The 25,833-nt window shown below is 48.0% G+C and overlaps 1 protein-coding gene across 1 annotated transcript; it reads left to right on the top strand.

Annotated features, from left to right (window-relative positions):
• Positions 1 to 24,085, top strand: PTPN1 (protein tyrosine phosphatase non-receptor type 1). The gene is made up of 9 exons (XM_053453491.1): positions 1 to 155; positions 18,355 to 18,445; positions 18,875 to 18,975; positions 20,226 to 20,324; positions 20,756 to 20,893; positions 21,035 to 21,244; positions 22,085 to 22,246; positions 22,752 to 22,984; positions 23,556 to 24,085. The coding sequence occupies exons 1-9, from the start codon at positions 93 to 95 to the stop codon at positions 23,755 to 23,757; spliced, it is 1,299 nt and encodes a 432-aa protein (XP_053309466.1). The 5' UTR covers positions 1 to 92; the 3' UTR covers positions 23,758 to 24,085.
• The last annotated feature ends 1,748 nt before the right edge of the window (positions 24,086 to 25,833 follow it).

Here is a 25,833-nt window from a genome sequence, read left to right as displayed (position 1 = left end):
CGCGCTTCCGGCTGCGTGCAGTTGTGTCAGGCAGCGGGAGGGGGTAGAGTTGCTGGAAGAGGCCGGAGACCCGGAGAGAAAGCTGGACAGCCATGGATATCGAGAAGGAGTTTCAGGAGGCGGACAGGAACAACAGCTGGGGCTCCATCTATCAGGTAAGCGGGCCCCGCCGGGAGCACTGGGACCCCGCGCTGTGTTCATTCACCCAGAGCTCCTGTCACATGGCAAATGAGGGCCCTCCTGGACTGCATCTCAGGGCACATCTCGTAATGAATTGTCTGCTTCCATAACGGTCTAACCCTGTAAAAGCTGCCGGTCTCGCTGCACAGAGCTCGGTCACCGGGCTGTCACTGTAATGGGGGCAGCTGTCAGTAAGTAATGCTGTGTCTGTATGTGTGTATGTATATATATATATCTCGTATATAATGTGTTTATATTTATGTATATAGTGTGTGTGTGTAGTCTCTCTACATTATTTACATACATAAACACACACTATATGCATAACACACACACACATATATATGTGTGTGTTATGCATATAGTGTGTGTTGTTTTATTTATATATATATATATATATATATATATATTATATTTAGTGATGTTGTTGCATATTCTTATTCAGTCTGTCTGTTTTTAGGATGCCGCTGTGTTAATGTCTCCATTTATAATGTATCCATTATATAAAATGTTCCTGGAAGTAATAAATAAGCGTTGAGGACGGGCGGTTATGGGAAGGAATGTATTATCTATGCGTTATTAGCTGTTATTAGCTGTGTGCCGGCGGTGAGAAGTCTTGTTCTCGGTACGGGCATTATGTGCGAGCGGCACCGGGAACACGTTAAGCGCTGCCGGAGGAGCCGGTCCTGTTTTCTGTGTGTTCGGAGAAAGCTTTAATACTTTCCGATTATTTCGCTGCCGAGGTGTTTAAAGCCGTGTGCGATCTATACGTTCCGTCTGTGTTTGGACGTGTTGTATGCGCACAGGCCTGCGATAGCACATGTATGTTTCACAGCTGGTATGTGCCAAAAAGACGCGCTTCCTGTGTCTCTGTTCTAGAGCGGTCACGTTTTTATATGAATCCGGAGTCGCTTTATATAGAACTACTCCATGGCACCCATCAGACCTGTACCGTGCATAAAATAATATGCAGCTCACATATATCAATACGCATTCGCATTATATACAGGGAGCAGCAGTGTTACAATCGGTTGAGGTGGGACCTGTTCTCGTGAGCTTACAATCAACCCGGAGGTGTCGGAAGTGTTAAGCGGTGGCGTCAGAGACGTGCCGGTTATTGGCAGTCTATATAGTGCGTTATTTTACTGTGTAGGCAGATGTTTGTCACCGTGCTACATGTATGTGCAATGAAGCCTCTGGGTATTTTATGCATGGAGTTGGGCGTTAGAAGAACCTCAGAGGTCCTCTAGCTGGTCGGAGTCCTGGAAGCCGGTACCCAACCATGGCCCCCGCGTCAACGTAAAAGCACCTTTACTTACTGCGTACCTTGGTGTGCGGCTGACAGTCCCCCGGTGCCGGAGGTTGGCGAGACGCAGTGGGACATAGGGTGTGAGGACGTGGTCCGGGGTGTTATGAGACGCCACCAAGACCGGGCCAACAGATCGAACAAAAAGTCAAAATAGAATGGACTTTTACACCACGAGAGCAAACTTTGTGGACGCGGCTAGTGTCTATTATTCTGTGACGCGCCAGGGCCCCCCGTGTGACGCGCCAGGGCCCCCCGTGTGACGCGCCAGGGCCCCCCGTGTGACGCGCCAGGGCCCCCCGTGTTGTTGTTCTGGCATTTTATCATCCGCTGGTCGTAGGTCTCCATTCATCGCGCTCTCCGGGGTCTGAACGTCTTCTGGGGTTTCCTCGAAGCTCCTCGCTGTTCACGTGTCTTCGCCCCCCCTCGTTCTCTGTGTCAGAATAATATTTATATTTATACATTTTCACTGCAGTGATGACGTCTTCCCATTGTTTGTTTGTTTTTTTTGTATTTATTAAAGATACAGGTGAACAGTTACCACCTTCTTTGGTTGAAGGATCCCCTCTTCAGCAATGATAGAGAATATGCCGATCAGATCCTTTCGGCCCCCGTCTAGTCTGTTGGTTCTCATCTTAGATTTAGGAGCTGTATCCCATGCATGTTTTACATTCATTCACTGTATTAATCTCTAATACCTCTGCTGGGAGTCTGTTCCACTTATCTACTACCCTCTCGGTAAAGAAAACAGTTCTCACTGTTCCTTCAATGCCCACCAGATCCGCCAGAATACACGGTCGGCAGTTCTTTGCACCTTACATGGGCTCTTGTTTTCTGAATTAAGCGTGAAATCCCAAAGCTTGGAGAGCGGCCGCCGTCCCGCGAATGGAATAATCGGCATCTTTTACCCCTTAGAAGTAACTTTCTTTTTCCGCACCGGCGAGCGCTTCCGTACCGAATGCGTTTACAACGTGCGGCTATCGTGCTGGGGATTGGAAGTCGGGCTTCTGGCATTGATCTGCCTCCCGGCTTACGAGGTAGTCCTCTGGGAAATCGATTCTTTTGCTGTAAATTCCCGGCAGCTTGCTTTGCTTTCCGACGGGGGGAATCCAGAGCGCTGCGTTGGGGGGGGGCTTGCATCGCGCCGCGTGTGGAGCTCCTGCGGTGCCAGGCAGGTAGAATTTACATAAGCAATCTATAGATAAAATTGCCACCGTGCCCTGCCTCCCAACTTGTGCCTCGCTCGGACTACTCTGCTGTGCGTGCGCCGTATGCAGTTTGGGGGCCGCACCCACCTGAGCTCTACCTCTGTCCCAAAAAGCGGCTCGTGAGTGGGACGGATGGGCTGTCATAATCGGGATAACGCTTCAGATACTTGAGTGTCTCTATTTGGTTAATGTTTCTTTGGCATGCAAAAGCACAGAGGGATTTATCACAATACTCTATAGCAGGAGTGTCCAAGCTGCGGCCCCCCAGCTGCTGCAGGACTACATCTCCCACAATGCTCTTTCAGCTAAGGGGCTGGCTGAGGAGGATGGGAGATGTAGTCCTGCAGCAGCTGGAGGGCCACAGCTTGGACACCCCTGCTCTATAGGTTTCCCCTCCCAGCTGTTTGCATCTCCTGCTCTGTATCACACGTACCCCCGGCCGGTGTATATAAGAGTGGGGTCTCTGAACCCCCCCCCCATGTGGATGCAGAGAGCGCTCCCTTGAGTGTTTTCTCGCCAGTCTCTTGGCATCGAATGATCGGCGCTCGTGTCTGGAGCCGGATACAGCGCAGGGATCTATGCTTTGTGTTCTTGGATGAAGAGCTGGCGCTCTGGGAGCGCTCTGCATGGCTGCCGTTTGAACCGGTTCCGGGGTATGATCCGGAAACCACTTATTCTCGCGGGTAGCCCGTGTGTTTGGTGCTCTAACGGCGGTCCGTCTCCGGCCGAAGGGTTCTGTTGGTGGGAGATGACGGCTTTTGGTTCATTAGGATTCTGGGAACGTCATCCCGTCGCCGTGTTCCAGTAACGTGTCCGGCTGATTGCCGGGGGGAAGTGGTCGGTCCAAATCTATTTATTTGACGAGCCCCCAAGGCTTTTATGCACCCAGTAATCCTCATCTGGAATCTCTTCTGTATGGTACAGCGTCGGGGGGCAGTTCCAGTCATTTGCCTTTTAATATACACATCAAACAATCATTCCTGGACTCTAACGCCATGAAAACGAACCCAAAGTGTTTAACCGGCTGGTGCCGCTGCGAGCAATCGCCTCGTCTTCAAACCGTCCGCACCACGGGAAGCTATTTAAGAGGGGAGAAGCTCGTGCGGCCCCTGTGCCGTTTAAGACCTGCTTACGCTTTTCCTGCGCGGAATATATGGATTAACGAGATCTGGCCGTTTCTCCGAAGGCGGAACTCAATAATTATTCAGTCCGGAATTCACATTTTGCAGCGGAAAAGCTTTTTTTAACCCTTTTGCCGTCGCTAGCGGAATGTGTCGGGTAACCTTGTGGTCTGGCTCACCCTAATATGTAGCATCGGCCTGATTGCTTATGGAGATAAGCCTTTGAGATGCTCTGCAGCGGCCCTAAGCATCGCGCATGCTGTTAAAGGGGCCCTCCAGCCCTGTAATATAAATACATAGAGCGATTCATCGCAGTCCATGTTTTATTCTTTATTCCAAGGCATTATTATTATTGTTTAATATATAGCGCCGTCATATTCTGCAGCACTGTACAATGGGTTAATCCATTTCATATTACAGGGACGCATTAAAGGTCTGTTCCTCTACTGTTTTATGCTTTCGTTGTACATGGCTATGGAATAGGGTAGTGCCATACAAATCCCTCTATTACCAATGGTATACGGTTTTGTGTATCCCCTCTTCCTGCATTAACTATACATGGGGAAGGGCCAAACCCTGTGACTCTCTTATAGTTAAATGCTCGGCCGGGCTAATGTATGTAGAGGTTAGTAGCCAGTCTGATAGGGGGCAAAGTTGCTGTAGTGTTTGTTGTCACCTGATCCCACCGAAACGCACACTTTAGTAAATAAGCCCCAAATTGAAATGAAAACCGCAGTGCCCTGTTTACCGCACTGACGTTCTATTTAAAGGGGTGCAATTTCTATGCGTCAGGTTGGCTAGAATAACCTCTGCCATGGTTGGACTACAACTCCCAGAATGCACAGCCAGCACCCGCTTTCGCCCCCTCTGTGTCTTGTGAGTCTGGGCTGTTTTCATTGACCGCCGTGTCTTTTCTTGTACTTTTTATAAATATTCTTCATTTTTTTTGCTTCCCCTTATCTAATAATGTATTTTTTTAATCCTTTTGTGTTGTGCAGCCATCGCAGGGCTTCTTTTTTATGTATTTTATTCCGTTTTTGTACCACTTCCCACATTCGGTTTCACTTCTGCACTCTGAAGAGGAAGCAATTACTGACGGGGTATACAATACGCCAGAGAAGAAGATGCGCGGCGTTTATCCGGTGGGCGGCCGCCGCTCGTCGTTTCCTGTACCACGGGGAGAAAAAACCCTAAAATATCTCTAACTTTGGATTTTAAGGCCCGTGTGGGTCACGGAGGGATAATTAGATTTATTTCTATGTTTGATTCGTTTATAAATGATCTCGTCGCGTGTTCCCGCAGCGTTCTAAAGTTCTGCGTGTTTTAAATGGAACGCGGGGGCTTCGTCTGCGTCGGGGTGGAAATTCACGATCTCGTGTCGGCTCTGTCAGGTGTCCCGGGGCACCGAAGTGCGTTCCGTCCTCAGAAATGTTGCGAATAATAACTCCGTCTCTCTGCCGGAGGCGAAAATGCCTGAGAGCCGCTAAATGAAAAAAAAAATTCCGAAGAAGCCGCGGTTACGTAATAAAGTAGCCGGAATTAAAGGGTTACTTCTGTGTCCCGGCAGCCTGGCCGACGGCGAATACGGATTTCTAATGCTTTAAAAAGCATTCTTTAACCCTTTAAAAAAAAAAAGTGACTTGCTTTAGGTGAAGCTGCAGCTTCATTCCCTTGGCTGGCTGCTTGAGGCAGGCGATCAGTGGTGGGAATGGGGGTCTCAGACGCCCAGGAACCCCCTAAACGAGCCGGACTGACATGGGCAAGACGGCTAGAGCTGTTTTAGGGATGATTACATCTACAGGCCTAGGAGCTGGGGTGGGTAAAAAAAAAAAACCGGTGGGATTCTGCGGGATTGTACAGCACTACGGAATATGATGGCGCTATTTAAATAATAATGTGTTTGCAGGAAGGAACCATCTGTTCTCTGGGGAGGGGGCTTCTCATCGTACTTGAGAAAAGAATCTGAACTTTGCTCCAAAAAAAAAAAGTGGGGGGGTCATCGGCTTGGGAACGATTTCCCGGGGAGGTTCCTTTCACTGATCGCGTTTGGTGGTCATTTTTCTTTTTCCACCCCAGTAGATTCTATGTATTATGTAGAGTTTTTATTCTCCAAACTTGGTGCAGCTGGAGCGCTCGCGGGGTCGAGGTCTCGTTGGTACGGAGCCTTCCGAGTACTTTGCGAGTCAGCGAAGGACGTTCCGGGGAATAGAGAAGGAAACGGCAGATTGATTCTTTTTTAAGAGCCGGTTACAGAAGTCAAGGGCCGCGGGGAGGGGGTAAAGGGCCGCAGAGAGGGGGTGCAAAGGGCCGCGGAGAGGGGGTAGGATACCAGCAGAAGATGGCGGTGGGACGCAGCATGGCGTTTGCTGACAAATGGGACGCGTTGTTATGCACTCGGCTGGCATCCCGTGGGTTAACAACATAGCAACCGGACCTTTAACTTTTTGTTGTCTGCTCCTCTCCTCTTTCAGTATCTGCGCGTTTTCTTGGCGTCCTCGGAATATATATCTCCTGCGCCGTTACCCCGTAGGAAGCTTTTCGGTGGCACAGCGACTCCCGAAACAAACCGCCGGAAGCGCAGGCCGTCCGTAATAAACCATCAAGAGGCGTCCTGTTTAAAGGGCCGTAAGACGGAGGACGTGCGCTCCTGCGCTGCCCGTACGCATTAACCTGTCCCGGCGGCGGGCATCACCTTGCCTCATCCCCCGGCCGGGAGGAAACCAGAGGCAAAGCTGTGACTGTGTTCCTCTGTGCCTGCGCGGAAGGTAGTCGCGGGGCTGGCCCAACCCCGGTAGAGTTTGGGCCCCCGACCGCCGTGTTGGTAGGTACCTGCATTTCTTAAGTGACGCCCCGGGCCCTGTCTGAGAGCCGGCCCTCCCGGCCCCTGATTTAACACTCGAAGATGTCACATCATGCACTGCTGTGTTTTTTTTTTTTTAAGGCAAATAACCCGTTTCTCAGAAGCAGCTCTTGGTTTCCCTTCTGGCCGCCGCGCCGCGTTCTCCAACCGAGTGAAGATCAAATTACCCCGATCTCGCTGCCTGATTTATTTATTTTTTTTCTCCCCGAGGAGAATTGAACTTGCTAAAACCAAACGTGTGCGGAATCCGCCGCTCGGCTCTGGCGCTGGCCGCTTGGACGCGGTCCATTTCCCGAGCCCCGGCGCTGCTCTAACCGACAGCGGAGCTACCCTGTAACATGTACAATAAAAACGTCCTTAACCCACCAAGCAAACAGTACAATACAGAAAACTCTCACTGGAAATAAGTTCCCGGTTACTTAATACAGAAACGGGCCGGAGAAGAACCGCTCCACCCGTCTAGTCGCCCGTTTTCCTGTAAAGACTCAAACCTTAATCAGTCGTTGGTCCCGTCTTAGATTCAGGAGCCGTATGCCTATCCCATGCATGTTTAATCCCCTCACTGTATTACCCTCTACCACTTTGGTGGTGGTCCACTCCATGTATCTACTACTCTCTCAGGAAATGCCCTGGTGTGGGATCTCATGTGGGCCTCCAGTGTACAGCTCTGGATTCCCCAATATAACAGTGTGTGTGTGTGTATATATATTGGAGATAGTACGGCTGCCCCTGTAGTGGGTTCGTCTCGGACCCCGTTAGGTTGTGAAGCAGAGTTCGGGGGTCCCTGCAGTAAATGTATTCGTCGCTTCCGTTTTTTGGGATGCTTGCACAAGACGTCTACTTCCTCCTCCGAGGGGAAGTCCCGAGCGATTGCCGCGTTTGGGTGAGCGGTAAATACGATTCTCTGTACTTTAACGCCATTTAGCATTTCATTTTGATTGGCGTCCGGTGGGTCGCCGCTGCAGGCCGGCAGCTGTGGGGTATTTTGGGGGACTTTGCCCGCTCAAACACCACACTGGGGCAAGTCCTACAAAGTCCTGTTTCACCTAACGAAGTCCTTTCCTCCATTGACTTGCATTAGTCAGAAAGTCCCTCTGGGTGATCGCGACTGAGCCATTCTATTGTTTACCAAAGGCTATATGAAAAGAGCTTAGTGCATTGGACCCAGCTAGAATGCATGTGATGACTAATAATAATAATAAATAAATTTAAATGGCCGGGTAACCAAGTGACTGGCTGCCCTCGGCCGCTCCTGGCTTTGTGTTTGCTCGTCCGTGTTAATAGCTCCCTGCTCTCCTGTGATCCCGCTAACACCTCGCTTTTTAGTGCCCTTGATAATTTTAGCGCGAATCCGAGCTGCTGCCGTTTCCCCGAAAGCCGTTTCTAAGAATCCGCTTGCCCTTTTCGGAATCTGGCAGTGCCCCCTCGCCGCCTGTGCTTCCAGCGCGGCGTCACGGCGGGGTCGCTCCTGGGGCCTGCAGGCTGTTCGTGGAAAAGCTTCGCCCCCGCCTCGTAACACTGGGGGGGGGCTAAATAATCTTAACTGGAAGGGGAGAAGAGGGACGCTAACAAGAAGGATGAAAGGTTAGGACGAGGGGCCGTGATCTAAAACTAGAGCGTCGGAGGCTTAGATGGAATGTAAGGACGGTTTACTTTACTGAGAAAGTAGTAGATATGTGAAGCAGCATCCCAGCAGAAGTGGTAGAGCGAGGGGATTAAACATGCAACTGATTAAGGTCTGAGACTTTACAGCAGGGAGCGATGAGGGAACTAAAGGGTTCTGCTTTCACGCTGTAACAATATGATAGCCGATTGGTGGCCGATGCGTTGGCAGGCGGTGTGCCGGCCACCTGGTGCTCAAAGTGTTAATGAAGCACAGCTGTTTGTTTCGCCCCAACGTGCTTTCTTTGTAAGGCAGCTGGAAGCTACCCCAGGACAGGGTTATTCCTGGAGACATAACGCTTTCCAGCTGTCCGCAGGTGAGAGGAAACATTTAGTCTCCTATGGTGCGCGAGAAGGTCACAGCGATCCCCCACTCGCCTGTCCCTGTAACTGCCTGATGAAATCCCGCCGAGTCTCTCCTGCAAGACGTCCGCCCTGTGCGACGCTTTGATAAATCAATACGATTAAATCTGTCTCTGCTCGGCCCCTGCCCGGGGGACACCGGCCCACCTTGGCCCGTCGTGATCAAGTAATAAACCGCGTGTCGCTCTCCGTGTATTGAGTGTTTGGGAAGCCGTGTGGCTCGTAACACAATCTGTGGGAAGTCGGGGGGGGGGGGGGGATTACGAGCCGGTGTGTAGTAAGAAGCCCAGACCGGTGAATTACTCTCTACTTACTTGTAGAGCTGAAACAACGAATCGATAAAATCGATAATAATCGATAACGGAAATCATCGATAACGATTTCCGTTATCGATTAATCGAGTGATCAATTCGTTGTTGGAGCACTCGGCTCCTTTTACTTACCTCCGCGAGCGTTCCCCGCTTCTGCTACACGCTCTGCAGTCTCCGCCTTCTTCTAGCTACGTGACGGATGTGACGCGTTCCGGTTCGCTCTGTGCGAGTGGCTCCATTCGCACAGAGCGATTCGCGGGGGTGGGGGTCCACGGCGGGGTGGGAGTGGGGTTTCAGGGGATGCAGGGCAGGGTGTGAGTGTGGGTGCAGGGCAGAGTGGGGGTGGGGGTGCAGGGCAGAGTGGGGGTGGGGGTGCAGGGCAGAGTGGGGGTGGGGGGTGCAGGGCAGGAGACTGGGTGCAGGGCAGAGTGGGGGTGGGGATGCAGGGTGTGAGTGTGGGTGCAGAGCAGAGTGGGAGACTGGGTGCAGGGCAGAGTGGGGGTGGGGATGCAGGGCAGGGTGTGAGTGTGGGTGCAGGGCAGAGTGGGTGCAGGGCAGAGTGGGTGCAGGGCAGAGTGTGAGTGTGGGGGCAGGGCAGAATGTGGGGGCAGGGCTGGGTGCAGGGCAGAGTTGGAGACTGGGTGCAGGGGCACAGTGCAAAGTGCTGGGTGCAAAGTGCCAGTGCTGGGTGCAAAGTGCTGGGTGCAAAGTGCCAGGGCTGGGGCAAAGTGCTGGGCGCAAAGTGCTGAGTGCTGGGTGCAAAGTGCAAAGTGCTGGGTGCAAAGTGCTGGGTGCAAAGTGCTGGATGCAAAGTGCCAGGGCTGGGGCAAAGTGCTGGGTGCTGAGTGCTGGGTACAAAGTGCTGGGTGCAAAGTGCCAGGGCTGGGTGCAAAGTGCTGGTGCAAAGTGCTGAATGCTGGGTGCAAAGTGCTGGATGCAAAGTGCCAGGGCTGGGGCAAAGTGCTGGGGGCAAAGTGCTGGGTGCAAAGTGCCAGGGCTGGGTGCAAAGTGCTGGGTGCAAAGTGCTGGGTGCAAAGTGCAAAGTGCTGGGGCAAAGTTTCTTGAACAGTAATAGTCCACCTCTTTTCAGAATGTTTGGGGTTATTTTGTTTCATAAATATTGTGTTTGGGTTCTTGTACTTTGAAAATATTGTTTTTTATTACATCATAACAAAATAAGAATGTTAATGTAAATTTTAAGTTGTTTTTTAACATCCAGTTCATTAAATTCTTTTAAATAAACGAAAAATTTGCATATTGTTTTTTTTATCCGATTAATCGATTAATCGAAAAAATAATCGGCCGATTAATCGATTATTAAAATAATCGTTAGTTGCAGCCCTACTTACTTGTAACTTGTAATTGCTCGCTTTCCCGAGTTTCCTATACAGTCCCTCCGTGTCATAAGGCTGGCTGGGCAAATAGAAGTCACGTGCAGGTCTGAGTGCATATGTGGGATATCCTTAACCCCTTCTGTGCCACGCGGAGCCATCTGAGGTCAAGCTTACATCTGTATTTTCCCGGCATGCGTTACCGATAATCGTGACCAGCAGTCACCCTGGGCGGTCATTCGCACCGGGGAAAAAGGGGCTGCTGGCCGAGGCATCGGACTTTCCTTAAGGACCCATCGCGACCGCCGCAGTGCCAAGTACTTAGCCCCCGGGCCCTCTTCTACCCGTGGGACGTTGTCTTGTGCATGCGCAGCATGCTCGATGGAGAGTCACAGCCGGGCTGTATGTAGCGGACCCCCTGGGGGGATCTTGCTCCGGACCTCCTTTATCATTAAAGATGGTGCTGCTTTGGGTTCATGTCTTATGGGCTTTGTGTGTTCCCGGCTTCTGTAACAGGCCCTAGCCCTGCGGTCGGTGATATGTAACATGTATGTAATGTGTATGTAATATGTGTATGTAATATGTATATGTATCACACACGCTCTGTAAGACCTGATAAAGTACACTTCATCAGATGTCTGTGCTCTTCCCCGAGTTCCCAGCCCTAGTCCCGGTTTCCCAGACGCATCTCCCTTCCTCCGCAGGACCGCGTCCCTCCACCCGTTTCCTCAGGATATAAATGTGACCTCGCCGGCCCCAAATCGCGGCTGTCTGCCCAGCTAGGGCAATGGCTATAAACAGACCCCCCGAGGGCCGCCTAATGTCTCCTACCCGGGCAAGGAACTGAGTCAGACCCCTGTAAATCTGCATTCCCGGTGGCGAGTGATAAAATGTCTAGCGACGAGTCCGGGGGTCCACACACGAGGTTCCTGGTGGCGCATGCTCGCTGATCCATCATATTGTCCCAAATCCTGTTACTTTTATGTGACCCCGGCCCTAAGATTGCCGGCAGGATCCAACCCGAAACCTGAGCAGCCGGACTCTCTGACTAACGAAAGTCTATGGAGGAACGGACTTCATTAGCATTGCCATAAAGCATCTGCTCAGTGTGGTGAGCCAGGAAACTCACCCAAAATGTCACATGACTTGACATATTACATATCATATATTGCTGCGTACAGCGCTGGGGAGTATATATTCTCCTTTTTAAAATTTCAGCTCCTGAATTTGGAAATTAACCCTTTGATGTAACCGATCGTTTGTACGAGTCGCAAAGCGCTGGCTGCATGGCGGTTATTCCCTCTTCTTGGCTGGATTATTCAGAGCGGGGCTTTGTATGTCTTTAAGGGAGACCGTTGTGGCTTTCAGACCTGGGCCAAGCTGACTTCATACTTATGGGTGCAGCTTTGGGGTGTCGGGGGGGGGGGCACTGGGGGTCCTAAAGCTTTCAGCAAAAGAAACAAACATGTCAAACCAAGCTCTACACGTCTCTGGCAGGGTGGCTGCAGGGCTGCAGCTTCTACCTCCGGGAAGTCCTTCAATGAGCATCATTCTTCAAAATTTAAATAAATAATAATAATAAAACGTGTGTGAAATATTATTGTTTATTATTTTTCTATATTTATAAACAGTGTCTGTATGTACCGTATTGGCTCGGATATAGGCCGCCCCCGTATATAGGCCGCACCCTAAAAGTTTGGTGCTTTTTTAGAGAAAAAGTTTTTTTCTTTAAAAAAGCACCAAAAAAACATGCTGCCACTCTGTCCCCCCCCGCCGAGATATGCTGCCACTCTGTCCTCCCCCCGCCCGAGATATGCTGCCACTGTCCTCCCTCCCCGAGATATGCTGCCACTGTCCTCCCTCCCCGAGATATGCTGCCACTGTCCTCCCTCCCCGAGATATGCTGCAACTCTGCCCCCCCCGAGATATGCTGCCACTCTGTCCTCTTCTCCCCCGAGATATGCTGCCACTCTGTCCCCCCCCGCCGAGATATGCTGCCACTGTCCTCCCTCCCCGAGATATGCTGCAACTCTGCCCCCCCCGAGATATGCTGCCACTCTGTCCTCTCCTCCCCCGAGATATGCTGCCACTCTGCCCCCCCCCGAGATATGCTGCCACTCTGCCCCCCCCCGAGATATGCTGCCACTCTGTCCTCTCCCCCCCTCGATATGCTGCCACTCTGTCCTCCCCCTCGATATGCTGCCACTCTGTCCTCCCCCCCCCCCAACTTACCAGAGTAGACTCCCGGGTGTCTTAAGGGGCCAGAGGGGGACATCTATGCACATCGTGTATACAACTCCCGGTGCCGGCACTCAGCGGAAGTGCCGGCACCGGAAGTTGTATTGCGTAGATGTCTTCCGCCGGCCCTGCAAGACACCCGGGAGTCTGCTCTGGTAAGTCGGGGGGCTTAAAATGCATCGTGCGGATGTTCACCGGCAACGGTGCATCGCCGCTGCCGGTGAACGTCCGTGCGATGCGCTTAGACAACCTCCCGTGCCGGTACTCCCCCCCCCCCCGTGGGAAGTGCCGGCAGGGGTGGCTGTCTGAGCGTATCGGGGAGTAGGATGCAGGTCCCCTGCACCGCTGCGGGGGATCTGTATCCTAACCCCGCTGCCTGCCCGGCGCCCGGGACTGCATGTCCCGAGCGTCGGGCGCTAGACCCCGAATATAGGCCGCACCCCCACTTTAAAGACTTAAAGTGGGGGGAAAAAAGTGCGGCCTATATTCGGGCCAATACGGTATATACTTTATAACTTCAATACTAGTTTCAGAAGACCGGTTTCTGGGGTGAATTTGGGCAATCGATCTGCGCTGGGACCGGTGCTTCTAATGCTGGGTTTAGCTTTAACCTCTTAAATACCTTTAGCAGATAAAACTTCTTTACTACGCATTTGTCGTTAAATCTCTATTTTTAATGTTACTGGAACGTTCTCTGCTCGGCCGGTCACCGTACAGCGGTTCTCAGTCCCGCTACCGTAATGTACGATTTCTTTAACGCCGTGAATTCCACCCCCGCTCGCTAATTAAAGGGAAAGTTTTCCTTTTCATGTCCCGCGTGGGGTTAAATACGTTCTCGCTAGCTGCTCGTTCCGTTTCTTTTAAAGGTCTCTCTTGTTGCGTCTTTACACGCAGAGACCCGTTTAGTCCATAAAGGCCGCACCTGTTTGCTTTACCTTTTCTCTGAAACAAATGCCGCGCTCTCGTTTAAATACCGGCGTTCTCTGCCCCTTTTTACCCCCCCTTTGTCTTTTAACCGTATAATTCCACTTGCAATGGAAGCAATTTATTTAAATGCCCCCTCCTTCTCGCTCTTAACGTGCACTAAAGGGAAGCCGTAGCTTCGCGTGAAGGAACGGCCGTGGGGTCTGCGCAGCGTGGGACGATCTCTGTCCCTTTAAATGATTAACCTTAAGATCGCCCGACCGTGGCTAGTAGGTGTTCCCGCTCGATGAGGGCCCTGCCCTGTCGGCAACGCTCAGCCTGTTGTATCTGTCGTACCGTTAATCCACACATACATGACGCTGACGCAAATAAAGTCCATTACCACTGCTTCTTTTGTGAACGCGTTGGTTGGCGGTGGTTGGCAGCGGTTGGCGGGGGTTGGCAGGCTCGCTCCTGCTGCAAGGTGCTTTGAATTCACCTTTAAGCCAAAAACTCACAAACGCCGGGGATCGTCCGATATGAGAAAAGCTGGTTTGAGCTCGTATGATGTTCCCTGTAGCCGGAGAGTGTGTGCGCTACACGCTAAAGAATGTGAAGTAAACATACACAGACACACAGACACACCGACACACACACCAACACAGACACACACCAACGCAGACACTGACACACCAACGCAGACACTGACACACACACCAACGCAGACACTGACACACACACCAACGCAGACACACACACACCAACGCAGACACACACACCAACGCAGACACACACCACCATTTCTCCTTTCCTTTCAGTGGGTTGTGTCTGATGCGTAATATTCTCTTGCTAAAAGCGAATACGCACGATTTCCATGGAAATTCTCTTCCAAATTAAATTGCCATTTGCAAGACTTTTCTGTAATAACGGTCGCCGCTGGCACTAAACGCTTAATTCTTACCCGTTAGATGCAGCCGGTCTTTATTAGAAGGCGTCCCCGGCATCCTCTACACGGAAGGCTTTGGTTCGTCTTTAATGTTTTGAGCGATTAAAGAGAATATGTAGATTATCCTCGAGTTCTGAATGTGAGTTGCCAGGGTTTCCTATGCTCTAAGTGATCCCATTTATTTCTTTTGGGTTCCCTTTCCTTCTACCGATTGGCTGCTTAAAGGAACCAATCAGTGGTGCACACACAACAGAACCACAGAGAGGGACGTTCCACTGCGTCTCTGGAGCTGCAGCTTCTCCTAAAAGTACTTCAATATGCACTTTTTCTGTTGGAATAGGCAACCTTGGGCTGTCCCTTTCAGCTTCATGTACTTTAGAATAGGCATAATTATCCCACCCCAATCAAGGAGAGAAACAATTTAAATAGCTCAAAATTACAAGAATACGTTGTGGTTTTCCTCCATTATTTTATTAATATGTGTACCCTGGTCGGCGACCATAAGAATTTTTATTTTATTTTTATCCTATTGGATACAATACCAAGCCAATGAGAATCCAGCTTTCCTTTTAAATATCAGTGTATTTTTTTTCCTTTCTCTTTCCCGCTATTTTTCTAAGAAATCCCGTATATTTCCTCTTTTGTATGAATATTAAAGATTTCCGGACCTTAAGACTTGTCTTTTTACAAGGTCTTATAAGTGTCCTTAGAATTGTTTGCTGTATCGCAAGGTCCTCTTCAGCCATCCTTGATATATATAGATAGATAGATAGATATAGACCGATAAATATATATATATATATATATATATGTATAGATCATGTTTTGTTGTGCTGACTTCACAAAGTGCATCTGTAAGAACAGGCTGTGATAAGAGCGTCCTTTTTATAGATGCTAATCTAGGCGCTAGATCTTCTTTCCTGGAATTGTAAAATAATCGTTCTTCGCCTTCTTTATATAATACTGAGAAATATTCTTATTGTGGTTTAGTGCCAATTTCCAGTAACTGCTCACTGAGATGACTCGAAGGGAAACCACCATTAATATCATTATTGTTTATTACTTTTTTTTTCCTTTTTAAAAGTGTGCGATGTAATATCTCTTTATTTATTTTAATCTTTATTTTATATTTTATTTTTCCCTTTGCGATCCTGCTTTTTGCCTCCTTGGTCATGGTCCATGGAGCTGAGGACCACTATTTTCCCCCTTTTTCTGTCTGTCGAATAATATTATATATTATATTATAATATATTATATATTTTATTTTATATTTTATATTATATTACCTCCAAGGTCTGGAAAGTTTATTGGATTTTGCATCTTTTTGTAAGCTGCCACAGTAAAAAATCATCTGCTTCGACTGTTTAGCCCCCCCTCTACTTATGGGCAGTACTATCCCCTGATTGGTGGGGAAAGAATCAGGTGGGTGGAGCCTAACTCAGTCCTCCCAGTTATCAGAGACGGCCTACGAGGTTCTGTGAGTCTCCAAGTTGCAAAGTATAGCAGCGTATTGTCCATAGTCCTTCAAACTGTTCAAGAAATAGTGTCCTGTGTTCCATAACCCCGCGAATGTGCGTAGATTTCAGGTTAAACCCCAGTAATGGATTCACCAGCGTGAGGTTAATTTGTAATTTAACTAGCAGAATGTTCTCTGTTATGCTCTGTGAGAACACGCTGTTATATAGCAGGTCCCGCTAATCTTTACCGTGAAAGGGGCGAGTTTGCGAGGGCTAAAGTTAATGTTTGTATTATAAATAAACCTGTGTGGACGCGGTCACCGCTGCCGAGGAATTTATTCTATTTCTGTTTCCTGGAAAGCTCTGCCACGCAAATCGAGGTTCTTACTTTACAGCGTCCAGCTGTCTTCTAAGTGCCATATCACGGCGGGTTTGCTCTCCTGCAGACCATTCGCGGGAAAGGATCTCGATAAAATGCTGCATCTGTGTCCTGGCAGCGGTCCTGCCTGACCTGGGGTTGCTAATTGCCGATGCGAATAGTTTCCCAATTTCCCGCTGCCTCGTTATTCTAGATCAGAAGTCCAAGTTGGTTTCAGTGAGTCTTTCTCATGTTGAGCTTCTGAGTTGGGTCTTGGAGTCGGTTTGGTGATGCAGAGCGGCCCGTTGAATACCTAGAACTCTCTTGGACTAGAACTCACGACTGTAGTCACAAGGAACGTTACAGAAAGAGAGAATGCGCTGGCCTATACCAAAACTATGCTAAGAAGCGCTCAGAATCTGACAGTACCCTGTCGGGCATATTCCACCTGCCGGTTTGATCTATACATTGTGCCAGGCTGACTTTCAGCAGCTATACATGGGATCGGATGTATTTTCTAGGCACACCTAGTCCCAAACACCGCTGCCCCATAAACAAAAATGTTGGCTGGGCTTAGGTTGCGCCCCTAAAATGCTGCTCTGGAAAACGGCGGAATACATTGTGCTTCACGGAATGCCTGCTTCTGTGTGTACAGATCAAAATACATGCGTGACAGACACTTCCAATCCCTCTCATACCTACTAAATCGCTCTGGGGTTGTATAGATATTTATGGGTTAATCTTGGTGTCTTCTGCTTTGAGATCCGTCTTCCACCATACTCACTCTCACTCTCTCGCTCGCGCTCTCGTACCTGTTGTTGTTGTGATTGCATCCCTTACATTCCTCTCCTTCCAGACATTGTTTCCAGTGCAGGTTGCGACTCGCCTGCCGGCTCCTGTCTCACAGCCCGTTCGGTACAGCGCTGCGTATCAGAACGTTTAGTGTATGAAGGTTTGAACGGACGGCTGAAAGGAGCCGTTATGTAGAAAATAGGCGCTTGGATATTTTGCCTTGTGTTGTGCAGGGCGTTTGTATTCGTCCACCAGATCATTGATGAGCCTTCATGGCACTGGGTTGGGCACCTAGCGCTTTCTCTCTGAATCGTAGACCTTAGTGATGTTTTCCCGGACCGTGTATATAATTATAATTCAGCGTCTCCAACACGTTAATCTCAGAAACTATTCCATAGCAGTAACAATTTGCATTAATGACCATGAAGCCCCCCCCCCCAAGAGGAAAGCCCTCGCTGCGTTTCCCCAAAACTCCTTTGCCCCGAAGCTGCTGTGGATGAACTCTTCAGCTCTGACAACTTGCTTTTTCTGTATAAATATTGGCCCGAATGGTAGAAACGGATCAGATTCTGTGAAAAAATGCAGGCAACGGAAAACAGGACTGCGTGGCTGAGGTGCGAGAGAGCCTGTAGGACCGCCCCCCCCCTCTTGTCTTATGCTGTCAAACCCCCCCGCTTTGGAGGTCTCCAACATCTAAATTACCAATTTCTGCACAAATTTCATCCCCCAGGGATTGGTCAGGGTTGGGTGAAAACACAGGCGGCAACGTTACAAAAAAAATTATAATAAAAATGCAGATTTAGAGTAAAAAAGAGGAATTGGGAAGATAGTTCTGTCTGCGAGGATTAACACAGGAAGTTTGCGTTTCGTTACATCATCACCAACTAATACCACGACCTCATCTTTAATGTTTCGGTTTCCCCCCCTTTTTTTTTTTTTTTTTTTTTGTGCATCAGAATCCAGTAAAATGTGTGTTTTAATCATGTGCCTGAAATACATTACTGCTTTCCTACAATGTCTTACTTGGTAAAATCCATATTACCCCGGAGAGTTTTAAACTTTTTCCTCCTAGGAAAAAAAAAATACAGACTTGTTCCTCAAAATAACTTTTTTTTTTTCAGTTTTTTTTTCTTGATATTGTTTCCGAAGCCGATCTGGCAGATCCAGTAACATAAAGTCACGGTTGCCAAGTCAAACACTTGAAGTAGCGAGCGAGGCGGATGGGGGGGGAGGTGGCCGGCTGGCTCGCGTTATATGGTCTGTCCTTCGTCCCGGACGGTGCCGGAGACTTGAAATGCTTCCTTTCTCCCTCTTGCAGGAAATCCGACATGAAGCCAGCGACTTTCCATGCAAAGTGGCAAGACTGCCTGATAACAAAAACCGCAACCGCTACCGAGACGTCAGTCCCTGTAAGTATTTTATTATTATTATTATTATTATTTATTATTATTATTATTTACAAGAAATAGAATCTGGCGGCGGGTCAGACCCGTTTGGCTCATGTAGACTGCAAGCTGTCCGGCTGTTAAGACTTCTCGTCTTAGATTCCCGAGCCATATGTCTATCCCATGCGTGTTTAACTCCCCTCACTGCTGGGAGGCTGTTCCACTTATCCACCACCCTCACAGTAAAATAAGAAAAAACCCTATATTTGATCTTTAATAGTGCTTATTGTTATGTCCCCCATTTTCCGTGGTGGCGAAGGAGTGCAGGCCAGGTCATTGGCCAGGTAACAGGCCCGTCCGGCAGGGATTATCGTTGGGCGAGGGCTTTCTTTGTCACATTCTCAGCATCTTGGCGTTATCGACTTGTAACTGACCAGAGTCTTCCCTGTCTAGTTGACCACAGCCGAATAAAACTGCACAGAGACGACAATGACTATATCAACGCCAGCCTGATCAAGATAGAAGAGGCTCAGAGAAGCTACATCCTCACACAGGTTAGTGGAGATCAGGCCCGCGCGGACAGCCGAGCCGGAGGAGAGGAACGCGCCGTTAAGTAGTTAAAAGGACCTTGTTTTCCTCAGGGAACCGTGAGAGGTCTTTCAAGTTCTCTAATAAACCCACGACGTTCTTCTCGATGCCAACGGCTACTTCTAAGAGTAACACAAAGAATGTCGATGAGATCCTCTCCTGTTGACGCTCGCTTTGCCATCTTTAGCTCCGTGAAGGTGTAGGGTTCCACCAGTTAACATGCAAGAGCCGGCTGTGTCCCCTGATCCGGCCGACGTCCGCAGAGCTCGTTCAGGAATAGGCTGTGGAGTGTTGTGTATAGAATGTCGAGCGTCACCCACTTAACATTTATGTACCAGAGACCCACCTTCTGTATATACTATAAGAGCAGCAGCAACGGCTACATGATTATTCCTCCTCATTCAGTTACTCATGATGTGAAGGAGTCAGAATGTAACAGCTGACGAGGAGATCCAAGATGTTTTTTTTTTTTTTCTTGTTCAGATTTTATTCATACTTGGCTATGTAGTAGACTTGAGCAAATGGACGAAGTTCGGAGCTCTCTGCTTCGTTTTTGTTTGGGGTCCCTCCTCGTTTTCGGCTTCCCGATGCACAAGTCTACTAAACGGTGTTTAATAAGCAGTATTGTCTGAACCGCTTGAAACCCGGGCGGCTCGAAAGATTGTTTTCCGAGACGCGACTGCAGAGGTCTTCGTTTTTAAAGCAGCGTGCCTTTAAAAGAAGGATGAATGCGAGAGGCGTTAATCGCGATGCCTTCGCCTTCGCTGCCCGGGAGTTGGCCTTTATGAGCCGCGACTTCCGTTGGCCCTTTGATCTGACCCGGCTCGGCTTTGTGTAGATCACACGTGGTTAAGTTGGCTCCACCGGTTGCCACCCTATATTTTAGCGTGAAAGTACAAAAATAAGTGTCCGAATCAACAAAAATAAAGCCGCTGTCGACGATCGGAACATTTTAAGGCTCTTTTTAGAATATTCCAGCCTGGTGTGAGGATCGGCTTTCGTTGGGCATAGCGGGCACCCGGCGGGTCGCCTCCCTCCATCGCTTTGAGTACTTCAGCTGAAGAGTCCGTAACGGCTGTCTGTTAGAAAATGTGATTAAAAATAATAAGCTGATCCCCAATTCGGGTCCGTATCCCGTACTATAACTGGGGTATCTCGATGTGTTGCTGTCATTTTTAGCTGATAAATGCTATATTGTGTATTTTTTACTTTACAGGGACCCCTGCCGAATACCTGCGGTCATTTCTGGGAAATGGTTTGGGAACAGAAGAGCAGAGGGGTCGTCATGCTCAACAGAGTCATCGAAAAGGGATCAGTAAGTGTTCGCCGGGGACCTGTAATCCCCGCTCGTTGAATCTGTTCGCTTTCAGAGGATCGATTCTTCTTATGGACGTCGCATAACTTTTCAGGGCCCCAAATGTGTCTCTCAGGTGGATGCCGTACAGATATGTCGCCGGACTTAATCGCTCTTCATATAGTTCACACCCATGTTAAAGGCGCCATCTGAGAAGCAGATTCTAATGAATTGTGTTTTTGTGGGTTCATTAAGAAAAACCTTAATTAAAGCTGCAGTTCCGTTTGATAAATAGATATTCCCGGTGGTTACTTTAATATTAATCGAGGGGTTCGCTAGATGAGCATTTCTTAAATGGGTGATATTATGTTCATTAAATACCCTGGCCGGTCATCTCTTCTCGTTCATTGAAACTGCTGCACAATAAAAAAAAAAATATTCTATTTCCACAGATCAAGTGTGCGCAATACTGGCCAAAGAAAGATGAAAACTCCAAGGTCTTCGAGGATACAGACTTAAAGTTAACTGTGATATCAGAAGACATCAAATCGTATTACACAATCCGGCAGCTGGAGCTGGAGAATCTCAGTGTAAGTAGGTTGGCTGCATATTTTATCGATCCTCGTTTCAGGGCATATAACATTTTTTCCCGTCTTTTTTTCTGTTTTTTTTTTTATTATTATTATTCGGTCTGCTTGTGATAAATTAACCTAAACCAAATTGTTTTGCAGACGCAAGAAACAAGGGAAATATTGCACTTTCATTACACCACTTGGCCCGATTTTGGGGTCCCGGAGTCGCCGGCGTCATTCCTAAACTTCCTGTTTAAAGTGCGAGAGTCGGGCTCGCTGAACCCAGAGCACGGGCCCATCGTGGTGCACTGCAGCGCTGGCATCGGCCGATCCGGCACCTTCTGTCTGGTCGATACCTGCTTGCTCCTGGTAAGTATGCATCCCGTCTATATCCCGACAACCAGTGTGTTACATTTTTGTGGGGGGGGGTTGTTTTCGGTAGAATCGGCATGATTATAAAGTCCCTAAAATGCTATGGAAGTACAGAGGGGTATTGGGTATACCGTCATGATTTATTTGGGTCATACCAAAAGATCACATCATATTTGTTCAGGTCTGTGTGATGGGCATTTTTTTTTTTGCTGAGGTGTTTACCGTGATCCTTAATTTGCATTCTTCTTTTTTTTGTAATATATAATATATATATATTATATTATTGTGTGTATATATATATATATATATATATATATATATATATATATATATATATATATGACCATTCTAATTAAAAGAAATTATATTATATTCTACTGCAATTTGCAGATTTGGCTTAGTTTGAATAAATGTTGCTCATCGAATTGCTGAAGTATTTTGCGGTGTTTACAGGTGGGGGGGGTAATAAGGCATTGAGGGCTCTTATTCTGTCCACTCATATTCCTTAGACTTCACGGTTTTGCGAGATGCTGTTAGTCCAGGGAAACCCGGAGCGCCCCCTCCAGGTCGTTTTATGGTAGATGGGGGGGGCATTGGGGGGGATGGGTTGCTGTGCACAGGGTAGGGGTTGCCATTAAGGAGAGAATAAATAGAGGTCTATTAAAGGCAGGGCTGTGATGAGCAGTGGGCGGAGCTAAAAGCCACACCCTACCCTGAGATTAAAGGCGGTCCGGCAATCAGCGGAGAGGCGGGTCACACGTGGACACGGTTAACACGGTAAAGGGCCAGTGCACACGTCATGGTGGTCTTATCACGTTCATTTTCTTTGGTACATAGATGGATAAACGGAAAGATCCTTCCTCGGTGGACATCAAGCAAGTGCTCTTGGAAATGCGGAAATACCGAATGGGCCTCATACAGACAGCCGACCAGCTCCGCTTCTCCTACCTGGCTGTCATCGAAGGGGCAAAGTTCATAATGGGGGACTCTTCGGTGCAGGTTGGTGCATCCAGCAGAGAAATACCCGGGAATAACTGCGGGCGTTCCTGGGTGATCTTACTGTAAAAAGTTATGGCGGACTTTATCAAACTGGACAACTTAACCCTTTGTACCCGCAAAGCCAGGATAAATACGGCTGTCTGTAAGATATGTACGTAATATATGTATGCAATATACGTCGTGACCTGAGGCTTTATAACAAGATGACCCCGTCCCCTGGGCTCCCAAAGATCCATTTTCGTTGACATAAACATTTTGTTAGAATGATTTCGAGGGAGTCTCATTACTCCGCCACCCTTTTACGATCATCGCGCCCGGTTGGTAATGCAAAATAATTTCTGATCTGGCAAATAATAATTAATAAGTAGGAATGTAAGGAAATTAACTGTGAATTATTAGCAATTCTGCTGTCTCGGGATTATGAGATGTCCTCTAGCCGATTGCCCCTGGAAACTCCATGATGTTCTTTTAACACTCGTTTTGTTTTTTTCTCCCCGTGCTTCAGGAGCAGTGGAAGGAGCTGTCTAATGAAGACCTGGATCCACCTCCTGAACACACACCGCCTCCCCCCCGGCCTCCAAAACGGACCACCGAAACGCACAACGGGAAAATGCACGAGCAGAACGAATTCTTCCCAAAGCAGGTGGTAGAAGAAGTGATCAGGAGAGCGGTTTGCGAGGTGGAAGAGAGCCTACCCGCCGGCCGAATTCCAGCCCCACCCCCACGGCCGCATGAAAGGTATTTACATTCTCTGAGCATGCGCTGGTTCTGCTATTCGGATCCAGACGATGCAATACTCTTATTAGGGAGAATATCTTGTTTAGTTGTCGTTTTATGGGCACTTTTCTGATCCCGCTGCTGTAGCTTCTTCTGTGCTTCTACCTCCTGCATCTTGGAGGGCTGGTTGATTGAGATTTTTGGAAGAAAACACCAGAAAGCTCAAGATATTTGAGTTCCTTGATGCCCCGCTACAACCAGGGCTGCCTCTGTGTGGCTTTACCCAGATTGGCCACTAAGATCTCCAGTTCTCCTTAATCTAGGAAGTAGAAATCCAGAACATGCTTCATGCTACTTTAGAAAGCCTTGGATACGGCGGGAAACCTCCTTAACAATCCACTTTGCATGCCGAAAAACCGGAATAAAAGTGTTTTTCTAGTAATAAGTGCAGTACCCCAAAGCGAACACTAGATGTCAGAATAGCCATGGTCTTCTCCTGGCCCTCCAGCACGCCGGCTTCTTCAGGATAATTAATACAGGAGAGCAGAAGAGTTTCTCGCTTGGCTTACCTTCCACCGTTCTTTAATTTCAGCCCCCGTCAAGACACTGAAATTAGAAAAAGAGCCACCGGAGATCAAACCTCCTCCTCGCCCGACACAGAAGCCAAGACGAATCCCGACAAAGCGGAGGAGAACGACCAGAGTCCGGAATGGAAGTCCTTTGTAGTAAACCTCTGCCTGTTCACTGTCCTGACGGCCGGGGCGTACCTGTGCTACAGGGTCTGGTATCATTAATGGACACGCAGCTAAGAGTTTCCACGGTTTTGTGACCGATTTGTTTAATTAAAGTTCATGAGAAAAAAAAAAAAAAAGCCAGTCGTAATTGGAACAAAATTTAAAGGAAAAAAAGAAGCCGAGCTGAGCTTCGGTTTGGCAGATCTAAGCTTTAAAGGTTGGAACTTTGCTAGGGCTACTAAGAGAGTGAACGTGAAACTTGGGTTTAAAGCCACCTCGGAGTCCCAAGAAGAAAATCAAATCTCAGGGCCTAAAACAATTCAGGAGCAAGCAGAGAAAATGCCAAATATTTTTTTTTTTTTCCAAATAAAATAGTGGTATTACAACACATTGTTGTTTTTTAAATTTTTTTTAAAGACATGAGATCGTAACTTTATTTACGTTGCTATATTTTAATAAAGAAACCAAGCTTAGTCACAGGCATTATACGCTTGGACTATTTTTTTTTTCCTCCCCTCTAACGAAATCCGTGGTTCCTGTATCGACCGTCGCTTTTCTCTCTCTCTTCTCGAGAACATATCAAAAGGAATGTATTTTTTTTCTGTTGTCCTTGTTGAGGTTTTTATTGTTTTTTTTTTTCCTTCGATGGGGGGTGCTAAGGAAAGGGAATTTGTAATTGTGTATTTAGAAGGAAACTTTTGAGGGGGGGTTGGTAAGTTTGGAGTTTCAGAGACTTGGGTGTAGGCTGTGCCTGTGTGATATTTAATCTCTGTAGAACTGTTACATCTATGTTATTCCCATGCATTTTCTTAAAAACAAAATTAGGAAAATACATTTTTTTTCCATTTTTTTCTCAGGTTGCGCTTTATATATATAATTTGGGGGGATTTTTTTTTTTAATATAAATCTTTTACTTTCTTTGCACATTCTTAAATTGTATAGACTGGACTTTCTGTCCTGGTGCAGCAAATACATCTGTATCAGCATTTTAACCCTTCAGTGCCCCACCAGCGGCAGCTATCAGTTTGTCTCCTCCAGCCGTGGGTGCTGCAGCTTCTCCTTTAACCACCTTGAAAAAAATAGTTATTAAAGGGAAAGTGGGCGTGGCAGTTAGCCACACCCACACGCATATTGATCCGATGATTGTGATTGGGTCTCTGAATGCCTGTGGTGTTCAGCTCTCTCTTTCCCACCCCATTGGCTGCTTATTTTATGTACATATGCATTTCTTTAACTCGTTTTGGGGCCGGCACTGGATTCAGGGGTCAGAATCTCTTCATATGGCAACTTCAATGAGTTCTGGGGCGGGTAGATTGAAATGTATAGTATTAAAAATAGATATTAAAAACCGCTGCCTGATTAGAATTTTTTTAATTATTATTTTTTCAACCAACGTGCCTCGGAGCTCATTGTATAATCGCCGTGCCTAGGAGACTCCCAGCGCAGGCCACATGGTGCTCTCCTGGGGGGAGGGGCTTTGTGACCACATGTGGGTGGAGCTGGCCCAAACTGTATTGAGATGGGGAAGTGGGTGCGGCTAAGCATCGCTCCCTCTGCCTGGACAGACTTTACTTCCAGAGTCCCGCTCCAGTTACGAGACAAGAGTTAAAAATAAAAAAATGAACAACCTATGGAAGAGATCAGTTCAGTTATGGTACAAAAGAAGCGCTAAGCACAAGAGCCTAAATCTCTAAAAGAAAATGAAAACAAGGTGAGTATAATTCAAAGTTTAATCCTACAAATGGGGTTTTTTAAGCCATGGATTGGCTTTGAGTTTTTCATTCTACCCGATTCCATTCCAGCTGTTAAAGAGCAGACGTTTTATCCGGGAATTTTTGTCCCCAGTGACGTTTCACCTTAAATCTTCTGATGTGAGTGCCATAGTATTGAATCAATGGGGGGGTAGAAACCGCATTCCGCTATAGTGCGAGGGTACCTTTTAGGTGGGCTTGACATGAGCGTAAACATTTCCGTGTGCAATGTAAATATAGCCATGGCTGCAGATGACTTTTGGATGTACTTTTTTTTGTTCTATACAATCCTCTTCAATGCCGATGACCCAAAATAATAGCCTTTGACCATCCCTGGAACATGTAGTCTTTTTTTTTTCCGCATTGGTGCTAATTGTGCATCACC

Source organism: Spea bombifrons, chromosome 13, assembly GCF_027358695.1.
Source record: "Spea bombifrons isolate aSpeBom1 chromosome 13, aSpeBom1.2.pri, whole genome shotgun sequence".
In the NCBI taxonomy this organism is placed as follows: domain Eukaryota; kingdom Metazoa; phylum Chordata; class Amphibia; order Anura; family Pelobatidae; genus Spea; species Spea bombifrons.
Note: the sequence above shows the minus strand (reverse complement) of the source record. Positions and strands in the feature narration are given on the sequence as shown.